The sequence below is a fragment of the Dasypus novemcinctus genome, chromosome 7 (genome assembly GCF_030445035.2).
Source record: "Dasypus novemcinctus isolate mDasNov1 chromosome 7, mDasNov1.1.hap2, whole genome shotgun sequence".
Lineage (NCBI taxonomy): Eukaryota > Metazoa > Chordata > Mammalia > Cingulata > Dasypodidae > Dasypus > Dasypus novemcinctus.
In genome coordinates, this window is record NC_080679.1 from 91868076 (window position 1) to 91882449 (window position 14374).

The 14374-nt window shown below is 36.7% G+C and overlaps 1 protein-coding gene and 1 long non-coding RNA gene across 5 annotated transcripts in view; one reads left to right on the forward strand and one right to left on the reverse strand.

Moving 5' to 3' along the window:
• Positions 1–14374, forward strand: part of ACVR1C (activin A receptor type 1C) — a 136664-nt gene that overhangs the window by 100346 nt on the left and 21944 nt on the right. For all 3 annotated transcript variants that reach the window (XM_058300894.1, XM_058300895.1, XM_071216428.1), the window contains exons 4-5: positions 4341–4571; positions 7593–7760. In XM_058300894.1, the coding sequence (XP_058156877.1) occupies positions 4341–4571; positions 7593–7760 (399 nt within the window). The remainder of the gene's footprint in view (positions 1–4340; positions 4572–7592; positions 7761–14374) is intronic.
• Positions 65–6694, reverse strand: LOC131279207 (uncharacterized). Of its 2 annotated transcripts, none has more exons than XR_009186586.1 (3): positions 6535–6694; positions 5289–5416; positions 65–252 (listed from the first exon to the last, which is right to left on the reverse strand). It is a non-coding gene; the product is annotated as an uncharacterized lncRNA (long non-coding RNA). The 2 variants fall into 2 exon arrangements; XR_009186585.2 differs by lacking the exon at positions 65–252 and adding an exon at positions 4422–4556.

Below are 14374 nucleotides of genomic sequence, written 5' to 3' on the forward strand. Positions count from 1 at the left end.
TTTGTCAGAGGTCTTCAGAGTCTCATTTCACATTCTTTCAGAATTTATTCCTGAAGCAAGAAGGGGGTTCCTCTTTTCATCCCCTCCCCATAATAGTTAGATCAGAATTGTCCTGATCAGGTCCAGCAGCCCAAAGGAATTAATGTATTTAAAGAGTTGAGTTCTGGGAAACAGAACACCTTTGGTTATGGTCATGACGCTCTTTGGAATCTGCAGGCAATACCTGGGATGTGTAGCTTACCAGGAACTGACCTGCAGTTGAAATCAAGAACATGTTCTTAAAGCATAGAAAGGAAGATCAAGGGGGGCAGCCCAGCTTTTCAGGCTGGCTTTTCCTGCTTTGGGGTTATATGATATTCGTGCCTGGTGAGGCAATGAAAAATAAGGGCTTTGTTATGGTCAAAATGAGTCTCTCTCCTAGCAAGGGCATTTGAGGGTATTTTTGGGCTTCAGGTTCCGGAGCAGGGATTTCCCTATAATAGCAAACTCCCCTAAGTTGGCAGGAGATTCTCTGCTTTTACATATTTCCAGAAATCCCATCAGCACACGGCATTGCAGAAATGTGAACTATTGTGAACCTAGATGAGTCCCTCCAGAATCCCCTGAGGCAGGAGCTTTGGAAGGATCATTAAGGAGTATTACCCCAAAAGGATTTTGAGGCACTTACCTGCCAGTAGGAGCATCAAAGCAGGTACAATTAATCGAGATAGACAACAGAGGGGGGGAAGCTCTTTACCTCAGTATATTAGGACCACATCTCTATGAACATCCATATTCAACATGGAGCAGCTTTGGACTCAACAACATTCATCAGTAAATAAAAGAAAAATTATGGAATCTAGAGAATCTCAGAATTTTTGCTACTTCTCAGGGCAAAGGCACCTGTCCTCTCAGGGACCAAAATCTAAAGGTTTAAGCCATCACTGCACAAATCAGGTGACGTATTTTCAAAGTAAGGATACTAGAAATAAAATCTCCAAACTATGAAGTTTATAAAACTGGAATCCTAATTAAATCAGATAGAAAGCTGGCACTCTTTCTTGAATAGTAAGCCTTGCTAGGATTCAATACTCTTTCCTTCTTTGAATATTAATATATTATTCTCTAATTTCTTGAGTACTGGCAACATTGTAGACATGGCACAAGAGCACGATTAGCTGTGATCTATGCCTTCTATAATTTCTTCTGAAGGTCCAAGTGATTAAATAACCACCTATTTTATCCCTCTCAAAATATTTTAGTTCGCATGGTGATATTCAGTAGAAATGTATATTTTGTAGCTATTCCTTAAATAGATTGGAGATGACCAGGGCTTTCCCTTTCAGATAAAAGTAGTGGAGTTTGAAACTTAAGAGAGCAGTCATGAACCAGGGCATAAAATTCTAAAAATTAAATGTTAAGTTTTTTGTGTATACATCTTTAGACCTAAATCCAGATTTATTGACTGTATGGAACTCTCTTGACTGTTACTCTACTATCGCTCATAAAAAGGGAATAGTAAATGTCCCCAAGCACAGATAATTTCTTTAGTGATCAAGCTGTTATAATTTTAGGCATTTCCCCCAAAGCCAGCAGCATATGTGACCATCAGCTAAATGTAAAGGCTCTCCCTGTGTTTGATCATTAGAGAGAGTGGGTCCATCTGCAGCAAGGTTGTGTCAAAAAAACTCACACGTAGGAGGAATCAGGCAGTTCTGCTTCCCCTCCATTTCCCTTAATTGGATGTGCCCTTAAAAGTGAGGCAGCTTTGTCAGATGTTGACAAGCAAAAATTGTAAAGGTCAGGGACTGGTCAGGGACAAATTTCAAAGAGATTTAATGCCTGCAAGAGAGGAAAATAGAATTTTTATTGGTTCATCTTTGAGAGTGGGTTGTGTCTCGTGTGGTTTCCAAGAAACTGGCAGGTTGCTGCTTCTCATGTGAAGCAGTTCTGATGGATGGTGTTAGAAAAGTGCTTTTCCATAGGATGGGCATCACCTTCTGCAAGCCCCGGTAAAAAGAGTAAAGTGCAGCTACGGGGCAGACAAAGTCTGTCATCTTTAACTGAAACCTCTAAATGTGTAACACAAGAATTAATCATATTATTTCTGGTGGTTGCTTTTTAAGATATTGAAGCAACTTCCCGTTGAGTTTCACTATGTTTTTACGATGCTGCCTGTCTTTGTCCCTGGTGTGCACCATTGATCTCATGCTTGATTAGTTTGAGGTTTGGAAATAGTGCCATTGCCAGTTCTCCGTCCAGTTGTTATTGTCAGTAGTGGTGATGCTGTGTGACTCTGTGTGTGTGTGTGTGTGGTGTGTGTGTATATGAGAGAGAAAGATTGAGAGGTTAAGAGAGAGACGGGGAGAGATTACATCAACATTTGTTGGTAACCAACTTATTGAGGATTGTTGGTATAACTTTTAATGTGTGGTTAATTGGTAAAATTGACTGTAACTTACAGAAACAGGTCTTATGATTTGCTGCTAGACCTCTTCCCAGCAGAAGGCTGCGGACATTCCCACTGAATGGCGAGAGAGCAGGAGTTAGGACTGAAGCCCGGCACTTTAGTTGGGTTTAGACTGTTGGGCGCACACTCTTGGGTGAGCCACTGTCACTGGAGGGCCTCAGTTTTCTCATCTCTAAAATAATATAGTTGGAACAGATGACCTCAAAAGAACTTTCTGACTGTTGGACTTTGTGACTAGCAAACTTTATAGCACGTGCAGCTTTTTTAGCCACAGTGCATGGTTCTCATGGCTATGGAACATCTGAATGGACTTAGCAACATTGGCAAAAGTAGGAGCTACAGGTTGGTGGCATGAAGTTTTCCTAGCCAAATGAATATAACGACAATAATTGAACATGACTTTCCATAATAAATTTATACTATACCCTTCTTATTTTTCTCTGATTATAAGAATAATAAAAGCCCATTGTAGAAATTAAGAAAACAGAATTGTATCAATTGTAACAAGTCTACCACACTAATGAAAGAAATTGCTAATGGAGGAAAATGTGGGAGGGTGAGGGAGTGGGGTATATAGGAATCTGCTATATTTTTGATGCAACATTTATGTAATCTAAAGTTTCTTTAAAAATAAAAAAAGGAAACAGAGAAAAATAAAGAGAAGATCACAGTTCACCCAGATTCCAGCAGACAGAAATAACCATCTAATCATTCAGCATATTTCCTTGTCAGCCTTTTTTCTGTGTGTATTTTAAATCGCTAGATATACTTATTTATATGAATAAAATTTACCAGAATGTTCTCATATACTATTATAGCCAATGTACTTTCCCATGTCATTAAAAAATACCTCTTCATAAGCATCATTATTATTATTGGCTCTCCAAGTAAGCCATTCTATGACTATCCCATAATTTTAAGGGATATCTGTGTTTGAGCAGGTAATATGCCAGGTACAGCACTAGTTGCTTACCCTGCACAATTTCATTCTCACTGTGGTCTTATTAATTCTCCTACTATCCCTTTGGGAGATGTGATGCTCATATTCCCATTTTTTTCCAGACAAGGAAGCTGAAGCCCAGAGAGGCACAATAACTTGCCCATAGTTCCCGCTACTAAGTGGCACAGCTGAAAATTGAACCCAGGTCTTTCTTATCTGGGATTTTAATCTCTGCACTATATTTCATAGTATTTCTATTATTAGACCCTTTTCTTCATTTTTTCTGTATAACTAATAATATACTAGACATTTTTGCTATATGTTTTTCTGCATTTTGCACTAAAATTTTAGGGTAGAATTCTAGGAGTTGTGTTATTGGTTTCAAGAATTTTATATAAACTCAGAATAAAGTTTTTTGAACTTTTTTTGTTCTAGGGTAATCAACTGTTTGCCATTTTTTATGGCTATATCTTGCTTTTCGCGTCATATCATTAGCTTACTTGACTAGCACATTTGATTTTTCATTTTCCAAAACTCACAAGGTATTCCTTTGCCTTCCCAGTAGTATTAGAAACCATACATTTTATTTTAGAGGTTATTGAAATATTTTTTATCCTTTTGTATTTACTAACCGGACAATTTTTGATGGGTAACTCAGAGAGGTTTACAGCAATTCTGGGAAATTAGATATTTCATCAGCAGTTTATGTTCAAGGAAGTTTTACTTTTGAATATGAGAAGAAAAATTCACATTAAAAATTTGGTGTGTTTTTTTTTTCAAGCACACTTAAACATTAGATGACAGTTTGGTAAAAAAGGCACTTGTTTCTTCAAAATCAGTAAAATTATTAATGTGCTTAAATGTTCGCTTTTTATGTGAAAATGGTGGTCATCATACAATTCTTTCTGGCAGTTACTTATTTTTATCATCAATCCCACTTCTTTTGGTTAGGTCTACCTTTATTGGTTCAAAGAACAATTGCAAGGACGATTGTACTTCAAGAAATAGTAGGAAAAGGTAGATTTGGTGAGGTGTGGCATGGAAGATGGTGCGGGGAAGATGTGGCTGTGAAAATATTCTCCTCCAGAGATGAAAGATCTTGGTTTCGCGAGGCAGAAATTTATCAGACGGTTATGTTGCGACATGAAAACATCCTTGGTTTCATTGCTGCTGACAACAAAGGTATTTTCACTCTAATTGGTTTCAGCAAGTAAAAATGTTACATCTATTATCAGATAAGAGTAAAATAGCCTCTTTGTTTTAGTAAAATCTACATAAAAGTCTAATTTCTTGATTAAAGAGAGAAAGTGCTTTCCTCTTCAGCACAGATAAATGTACATAACCACAAAATAAAGTAGGGCAAATGAGTGATAAGAAATTCCAATGACATAATAGCCAGATGATATTTAAATATTTGATGACTCGTGTGTCACAGGAACCAGCTCATCAGAACAGAAACCTGGGAAGCAGATTTGGCTCAACAGATAGGGCGTCCGCCTACCACATGGGAGGTCCAGGGTTCAAACCCAGGGCCTCCTGACCTGTGTGGTGAGCTGGCCCACACGCAGTGCTGATGCACGCAAGGAGTACCCTGTCAAGCAGGGGTATCCCCTGCATAGGGGAGCCCCACACACAAGGAGTGTGCCCCATAAGGAGAGCTGCCCCATGTGAAAAAAGTGCAGCCTGCCCAGGAGTGGTGCCGCACACCGAGAGCTGACGCAGCAAGATGATGCAACAGAGACACAGATTCTTGGTGCCGCTGACAAGAATATAAGTGGACACAGAGGAACACACAGCGAATGGACACAGAGAGCAGACAGTGGGGAGGGGGAGGGGAGAGAAATAAATAATACATAATAAAAATAAAATAAAAAAAACAAAACAAAACAGAAACCTTACCCAAGAGAGCCCTGGAGACCTGGGCCGTGATGGGTTTTTACCCTTTAGTTGCTGGGTCGTGAAGAGACCTGGAGGCATCTTGGTGGGGTTGTGATTCAGGGGGCGGAGTTGGATGAAGAGCTGTTTACCTACCAGGACAGAAATATGTCAAGATTTTAATAACTGGCACAGACATACTAGTGAATGCCAGCTGAACATTTACCCTTGCTAGAACTGTATTTTTTTTTTTTTGTCATACGTACAAATGCATCTCCAGAACTCAAATTTTCAATGAGCATTTTCTCTTTTCATTGATTTAGAGCAGCAGGAATCAAGGCAAAGTGAAATTTTCTTTTAATGCTACTTTGTACATGGTTTATATCTTGAGATTTAACAAGGCTTAACATAAACAATCCCAAGCTGTATTCCTTTTTGAGTTTCATGAAACAGTATTCATAAAATATGTGATTTATTCCTCAGTAGTCAGAGGCAGGATATAAAGTTTGTGGATTACCTATGCTTCTTTCTTCTTTTTACATAGATTTTACTCATTTAACCATGCAGTAGTGCTTTTTCCAGAGGGAAACAGGAAACTAAAGAAAGAAGAGCTTAATCCAGTTAATTTTTTTTCCTACTCGAATCAGTAGATTTCACTTAAGTTTTACTTAAGTAAAACTTTGGAGGGGTGGAGGTTGTAGCCTCTATCCAAAAAGAGTGAAAACAAATTATCAGTGGATATCATGGATCCATCATTACCTGTGGAAAAAAAATCTATGATTAATTTTATCTAGTGTAAACCTGAACATGAAAGTATTTATTAATAATTAGATGGCAAAAGAGAGGCATAATGTTATTTTACATTTTGGCCATAATTATTTTTTGAAGTTGATTTATCATTTCTGATTTGCTAAGCATTAGATAGAAACTGAGGAAAACCAAGTAGAGCTAAAAATAGTTCATTTCCAAAATATTAACTATATATATATTTTGAAAATATATCCACTCTATTGAATTGAGACATTTTTCATTCAACTGTTAAGAACATTTTTTTTTTCTTCTTCTCTTGGGTTGATTTACCTAATGACCTAAGGAAGATTGTATGGCAAAGATTAATCTGCAATTATGTCAAAGTGACTGTAGCTTTATGGATAATCTTTACATGGTAAAATTAATCACAATGTTTATTTTATTATAAACAATATGCACAAGAAATATCATCCCTTATTTTTTCTTCAGTTTAACTGGTCTACATCTGTCTGACTCTTACCTGTCATTGCCTTTGTGTATGTTTCCAGTCTCTAATAACATTTTCATCTTCAAGAATTCCTGTGTCTTTCCCAACATTTGAAGTTCCACATGTTTTAGAGGCTGCCTGGCAAAAACATTGATATGTGAGCAAAGATAGCCATTAGTGTCCAGCAGGGAGAGAGGTGTGAGTAAGGATTAGTTTTATATGTGGTCAGTTCATTAGTGAACTTTATCATGTAATGTTGACTTTTGCATTCCTCCAAAATTTTATCACTATCCGGGCTTGGAAATTAAATATTTGGATAACAAGGAGCTCTTGTACATAAAGCACCTGGCAGAAAATGTTCTTAGCAAATGTTCATTATAGTTTTTCCCTGTGTATTAGACTGGTTAGGGCTGCCCAGGGCTATTGCAGACACTTTATTCCAAAGGCTAAAGCTAACTTTAGGGACTCTAGTACCTAGAGAAATATTAAACTAACTTCTCTTCTGACACAAGGATTTTATACGTGGGATTAATTTTTGTTTAAATGAGGTAAATTATTTGAAAATGTCTAGTAATTATGCTTGGCTATAAATATAAGCTATTGGGGAAAATTACCAACTTCATATTTTGAAAGGTGAATAACATGAACATTCTTGAAATCTTAGACTCTTAAGGTAGTAATGATTTGCTTTGTAAATTTGTTATATTTCTTGTTTTTATTAGTACAATCTTTTTAAAAGCTCAGTGCTATTTGTAACACAGCACTGGGCCTATATGCATTCTCAGTGGTTTCTCCTATAATGTGGTTATTATTACCAATGGGAACTAATATAATATAAGATAAGAAAGAACTTGATCATTTGTTAGACTCATTTCTCACAAATGCTTGTAGGATAAGTTCTAATTTATTATCATCTTCAGGAATTCTTTGAGAATTTTTACTTTATTAATTTGGATTGTCAGCATTATCACGGAAGGAATTAACTTTATTAACAATATAGATTAATTTTAAACTCTGACATTTGTTAAAAGCTTTTGACTTCTTTCTCAGACATATGGTAAAACAATAAAGTTATTGTTTTTTCCTTTTAGATAATGGAACTTGGACTCAACTTTGGCTTGTATCTGAGTATCATGAACAGGGCTCCTTATATGACTATTTGAATAGAAACATTGTGACAGTGACTGGAATGACCAAATTGGCACTTTCAATAGCTAGTGGTCTGGCCCACCTTCACATGGAGATTGTTGGAACACAAGGTATGTATTTCCTTTCTAGTTGTTTTCTCATCGAATATTTGTATAAATACACTAAGTTGTCTTTTAGTGTTTAATTTTATTTTAGTTTATTACAAACAATTATCAGTGTAAAGAAACATTAAAGATACTTAATAAAACTAAAGATTTTATCACGATATAGTCATCTCTCATGTATATCTAGTTATTTTGAATGTTATCAGTAATAACAATTGTATTCTTAGTGGCTTCGTCTTTGACACCGAATATGCTGTCAGATCTTGCTTTGGTGGCAAATGCTCTATATTCAGAAAACACAAATAATTTAAGTGTTTACCTTGGATAATTAGAAGAATCATTGGAAACGGTAATGTGATCTTGGAAATATGTACATAAAATTATCTTGTATGTGAAAGCCAAATAAAACCCACTGATTTTTCTATTTATTGAGGTTAATACAGAGTTGGCTGTAGAAACTTATTATTATAGGTGGGCAATAATTATCAAATTTCGACTTATGATCACTTTAGACTCTCAAAAATTATTGAATGGGCACTTCTGGGAAGATAGCAAGTAGGGAGCTCCAGGACACACTCCTCTTCCAAAACAGCTAGTGGACAGGTAAGGACTATCTGATACAACTGTTCTGGGACTCTGGAGTCCAGGGGAGCACTGTACAGGCAGAAATGTACTTTCAGAGTAAACTAATCAAGATAATCAGATGCCTAGATCTGCAAAAAATTACAAGCCATACTAAGAAAAGGAAGTGAAAGGAACAAAATAAAACTTCAGAGGGCACACATAATTTGAAACAACTTATTGATGATGTTTAAACAAATTTCCTAAACCAATTCAAGGAGATGAAGGAAAATATGGCTAAATAGATAAAGGATGTTATGAAGACACTGGGTGGGCATGAAGAATTATATATAAAGTATAAAAGAAATATAACATAACCTATGTGAATGAAAGGCACAATATAAGTGATTAAAAATACACTAGAGGTATATATTAGATAAGAACAGACAGAAGAAAAAAATCAGTGAACTAGAAGAGAGGACAACCAAAATCTTATATACAGAAGAACAGACAGAGCAAAGAATAAAACAAAATTGAGCAGGTTCTCAGGGGTTTGAATGACAGCCAGAAGCACACAAACATATGTGTCATGGGTGTCCCAGAAGAAGAAGAGAAGGGGAAAGGGGCAGAAAGAATATTTGAGGAATTAATGGCCTAAACTTTCCCAACTCTTATGGAAGACACAAATATACATGTCTAAGAAGCACATCATACAGAATAAGAAGCACAAAAAACAAAACAAATCCTAATAGACCTGCTCTGAGACACACATTAATTAGAATGTCAAATGCCAAAGATAAAGAGAGAATCTTGAAAACGACTCTTCACATACAAGGGAACCACAGTAAGACTAAGTGCTGCTTTCTCAGCAGAAACCTAGAAGTGAGAAGGCAGTAGTATGATATATTTAAGGTATTAAAGGAGAAAGACTGCAAAATACTTTACCTGGCAAAACTGTCTTACAAAAATGAGGCAGAGTTAAAAGTACTCACATATAAACAGAAACTGAGAGAGTTCATCAACAAGAGATATGCCCTACAAGAAATACTAAAGAGAATTCTGCAGGGAAAAAAGAAAAGACAGGAGAGAAGAGCTTGGAGTAGAGTGTAGAAATGTATATTATCAGTAAGGATAACTAAAAGGGTAAAAAGAGAGGCAAAAACCATGATATGACATATGAAAACCAAAGGATGAAATATTTTAAATAGGTACTACCTTTACAGTAATATCATTGAATATTAATGGATTAAATTCCCCAATCAAAATCACAGATTGTCAGAATGGATAAAAAAGTATCATCCAACTATATGTTGTCTACAAGAGACTTATCTTAGACATAAAGACACAAATAGGTTGAAAGTGAAAGGTTGGAAAAAGAAATTCCTTGCCAACAGTAACCAATAAAGAGCTGGGGTGGCTATACAGATATTGGATAAAATAAACTTTAAATGCAAAACTGTTGTAAGAGACAAAGAAGGATACTATATATTAATAAAAGGGGCAATCAATCAAGAAAAAATAACAATCAAACAAAAATAACCACCTTGTCCAAAATACATGAGGCAAACTCTGGCAAAACTGAAGGGCGAAATAGATGACTCTGCAATAATAGTTGAAAATAATAAGAGTTGAAAACTTCAATATGCCACTATTATCAATAGAAAGATATAACAGACATATACAGAACATTGCACCTGAAGACAGCAGATTATACATTGTTCATAGATCACTCTCCAAGATACACCACACGTTGAGTCACAAAGCAAGTCTCCATAAATTTACAATGATTGAAATCATACAAAGCATCTTAGATCATAATGGAATGAAGCAGAAAATAAAACACAGTCAAAGAACTAGAAAATCCACATATCCATAAGGTAAATAACACTCTTAATCAGTAAATCAAAGATGAACTTGCAAGAGAAATCAGTAAATATCACAAGATGAATGAAAATTGGAACACAACATTTCAAAACTCACAGGATATAGTGAAGGCAGTGCTCAGAGGAAAATTTATAGCCCTAAATGCCTACATTAAAGAAGAAGAAAGATCTAGCATCAAAGACCTAACTGCACACAAGAAAGAACTAGAAAAACAACGGCAAGGTAAACCCAAAGCAAGCAGAGGGAAAAAAAGGAAAAAGATTAGAACAGAAATAAATGAAATTGAGAGTAAAAAACAATAGAGAGAATTACCAAAACCAAAAAGTGGCTCTTTGAGAAGATCAATAAAATTGACAAACCCATAGCTAGACTGATAAAAAAAAAAAGAGAGAATGAAAATAAATAAAATCATAAATGAGTGGAAGACCATTACTTCTGACCCCACAGAAATAGAAATGATAATAAAAGGATGCCATGAACAATTGTATGCCAACAAATTAGACAACTGAGATGTTTTTTCTGGAGTACATGGCTCCAAACCTCCTCTGTAAAAGTAGAGGGAACTTGTCTATCAGAAGTGTTGTGACCATCAAACATCATGTATATAACAGAATTGAAAAGCGTCTGGCTCTTAAACTTAATCTATTCCTGGGGAGTGAACTCTTATGTAGGCTATTTGGATGAGGTTGCTGCAGTTTAGGTGTGGTTCAACTGAATCAGTATGGGTTGAAAGCCTTGTAGGGAAGGCCACAGAGAGAGAAAGCTAGAGGGAGCAGTGAGAAGTTGATCAACATATCCATAAGAAAAAAGAGAAACCAGGAGAGATTGCCATGTGCATTGAAGCATGATCTCTTGAACTCAGATGAAGTCAGAAGGAACTTGAGAATCCTAAATGGGCCCAAATTTCATCAGAACATCTTCTCAGTCTCCCTCTTTCTCTTCCCTTGGAACCTTAGTTTCCCTCTCCAGTACATCATCAACTCTATCTTTGACAGACTACTCCATTTCTCTCAATTTAATTTTTCTTAGCAGCCAAAGCAAGGTTAATAACAAGCTTTTATAATAGGAATTGTAAAAGGCAATTCCTACCATAGTATGGACACTATTCCCTCACAACTAAGAGTACCCCAAAAATTGGATCCATCAGATTGAATTGTTATTACAAAGGCTAAAAATCTTGGGATTTCAGCAGCATTTCCTTTAGAACTACACCTAGTAGAACCCCAGAATAGGAAGAAAAAATTAGTCTAGTGAATCAGTCAGAGAAAGATGATGGAGATAGGGATTTGAAGTGGCACAATTGTCCATTTTGGAAGCTAGTTTCCTATTGTATTTAAACTCTGGGAGAAATATCTTTTTAAAAATTTATATTTTTAGAAGCTTTAGGTTACATAAATGTTACATTAAAAAGTAGGGAATTCCCATATTTCCCACCCTTTCCTCTTCCCACACTTTCCCACATCAACGTCATTAATGTGGTACATTTGTTACAATTGGTGAACACATACTGAAGCATTGCTACTAACCATGGACTATAGTTTATTTTCTGCCCCACACAATTTTGAAGGTTATGACAAATGTATAATTGTCTGTATCTGTCATTGCAATGTCATGCAGGATAATTCCAATGTCCCCAAAATGCCCACATGTTATACCTATTTTTCCCTCTCCCCTCAGAACCTCTGGTGACCACAGCCTTTATCGCAGTGCTACAAGTTCTTCCACTACTAGAATAATAATAAGTATGTAATAGAATATAATGTCTAACTTTAGTCCATTGTTCATTCCCCAGTCTTGAGGATTTGGGAATGTGATCACTCTGTTTCTAATTGATAGAGGACTTAGATCCCATGGGACAGATTGATGGAATTATCTTGCTTGCAGTTACAGACACTATTTCTTGGGTGGGCATTGTACATCATCATGTTCTTGTTAGTTGTCCTGATTGAGTCCAATGAATTGGAAAGTAGGTGTTGCAACTCTGCTGAGATTCAGGGCCCAGCCAGCACATGAACAGTCCAAAGATTTAAGTTTCCAGGACATATATTTAACAAGTGTAATGCTAATTATAAGCTCAAATAAAAGTGGTGGAAGAGCCATGCCTACGGAAAGTATAAATTAGTCTAACTCTATTACACTGGGGAGCATAAATTCCAAAGTAAGTCCCTCTGACAGGGTGCTGAATTCCTGAGCTTGTCTGCCCTGCTTATAGTGTCTAGATGTCTCTAGAGTCCTTAGGAGCCCTGCTGTTTGAGGCTCTGTTGACTGTGGCAGTCAATGAGATTCTGCTGAGACATGCATAAGGGTAACCACTGGAATGACTTCCTGGCTCACTTTGAAATCTCTTAGCCATAAAAACTCATTTGAATTTAATATTTCCCCCTTTGGGTAAAGGTCTATTTCCAGATGCATTGCTAGTCGGTGCTTGGCAATAATCCCTCAGTGCCAGGGAGGCTCATCCCTGGGAATCATGTCCCATGTCAGGGGGAATATAGTATGTTTATAAGCTGAGTTTAGCTTAGAGAGAGGTCACATTTGAACAACAAGGAGGCTTTCCAGAGGTAACTCTTAGGCAATATATAATACTAGGCTAAGTTTCAATTTCACAAGAAAAGGTTCATAAGTACAATTATCAATATCAAGGGCTTCATGTAATGGTCTGTCTTTCTTCACTAGACATTGCCCATGTACTTGGGGGATTCTTGCCATTCCATTAGAGAATTTAGCAGAACTCCCCATGATAGGAATTCAATATTCTTTCTGTTATTGTGTGGGTCTTCACCCACCAAGTGAATGCCCCATGAACACTTGAACATATGGGGAAACATCTTAAGGAATTTAAAAAAGTATCTTCCTTCCCTAATATTTCCTTTCAATAGTGCATCAGCCCAGTCCTTCAATTTCTAATCCCTAGGCCCTGAACTCAATCAGATTTTTCCCTCTGTCTTCACATTGTCTCCTGTGCTGGGCAGAGCTGCAACATCTAATCAAGATGGATTGGTGGTCTCTGGTGTACAGAGAAGGTAGAGAAAGGGAGAGGGCAGGTTACAAGGCCATTTGGGAAATTATCAAAATTACTGTTACAGTGGTAAATACAATGTATTAATGGTTGCCGAGTTTGGCAGTGATATTTCTATAACTTGTCAAGGGAATGCTGCATTGAAGGGATATATTTTATGTATATTTTTCATTGTAGGGTATCCAAAATAGATCACCAGCTTTGCATAAATCCAAAATTTCCTGTCAGCCAGTTTACACTTCTGGCTGTAAATATGTCCCAAATCCATGTGGAGGCAACCTGAAATCCCTTCTGTGCTCCTTATTCCTCCAAATTGGTATCAGTATTCCCAGGCATAGAGGGGTCGAGTGTTTGTCTCTCCATACTGACCTAGACCAGGCAGGGAAAGTTTCACTCTCTCATGAAAAGCACCTTGCATTGCCTTCTCATGCCACACATTTTGCATGCCAACCCACAAGTCATCAGGATATCAGAAGCTACACTGGACCCATACTCCCTGGAGTCCTTTTATACCTAAGCAGATCAGAAGTTGAAACATGCTACCTATCCCATTAAATGCCCAGCTCTTTTTCATTTAACATCTGGTAGCCACAAAGTGGATTTTTTCTACTTTACTGACAGACTGCATACACTCCATTGGGGCAGAGTTGGGAGTTATGACTTTCCAATTTGCTTGTTTACTCCTCTCCCAGTTTCTAAGGATTGGTCATAAACAGTCATCCTTGGGAGCAATTGAATATGCCTGTGTGTGACTGTGGAGTGTGTGTGCGTGTGTGCGCACTTACGTGTGATACCCTTGTAGCTCAAATATAATCAGGAGGGATTTGTAGCATGAGCAGAACACAATGCACTTGTAACCTAGCAAGCACCTTAGAATAGGCATAACATTTCTATAGAAAAGCACATAACCCTGTAGAGTGTAAAATTAACTAGACCTTTTACTTTACTTTCCACAGAACTTGGAGGCACCAGGTACAATATGTATTTTACATGTTAACCAGAGAAGAAAACTAAAAATACTCCTCAATGCCTTCAAAGAAATGTTGAGTCTATGATTAATTTTCTTTGTTTTAGAACATATTTATAATTAATTCTCTTTATTTTATATATATATTTTTGAGGTACTGGGGCTGGGGATTGAACCTGGAATCTCCTA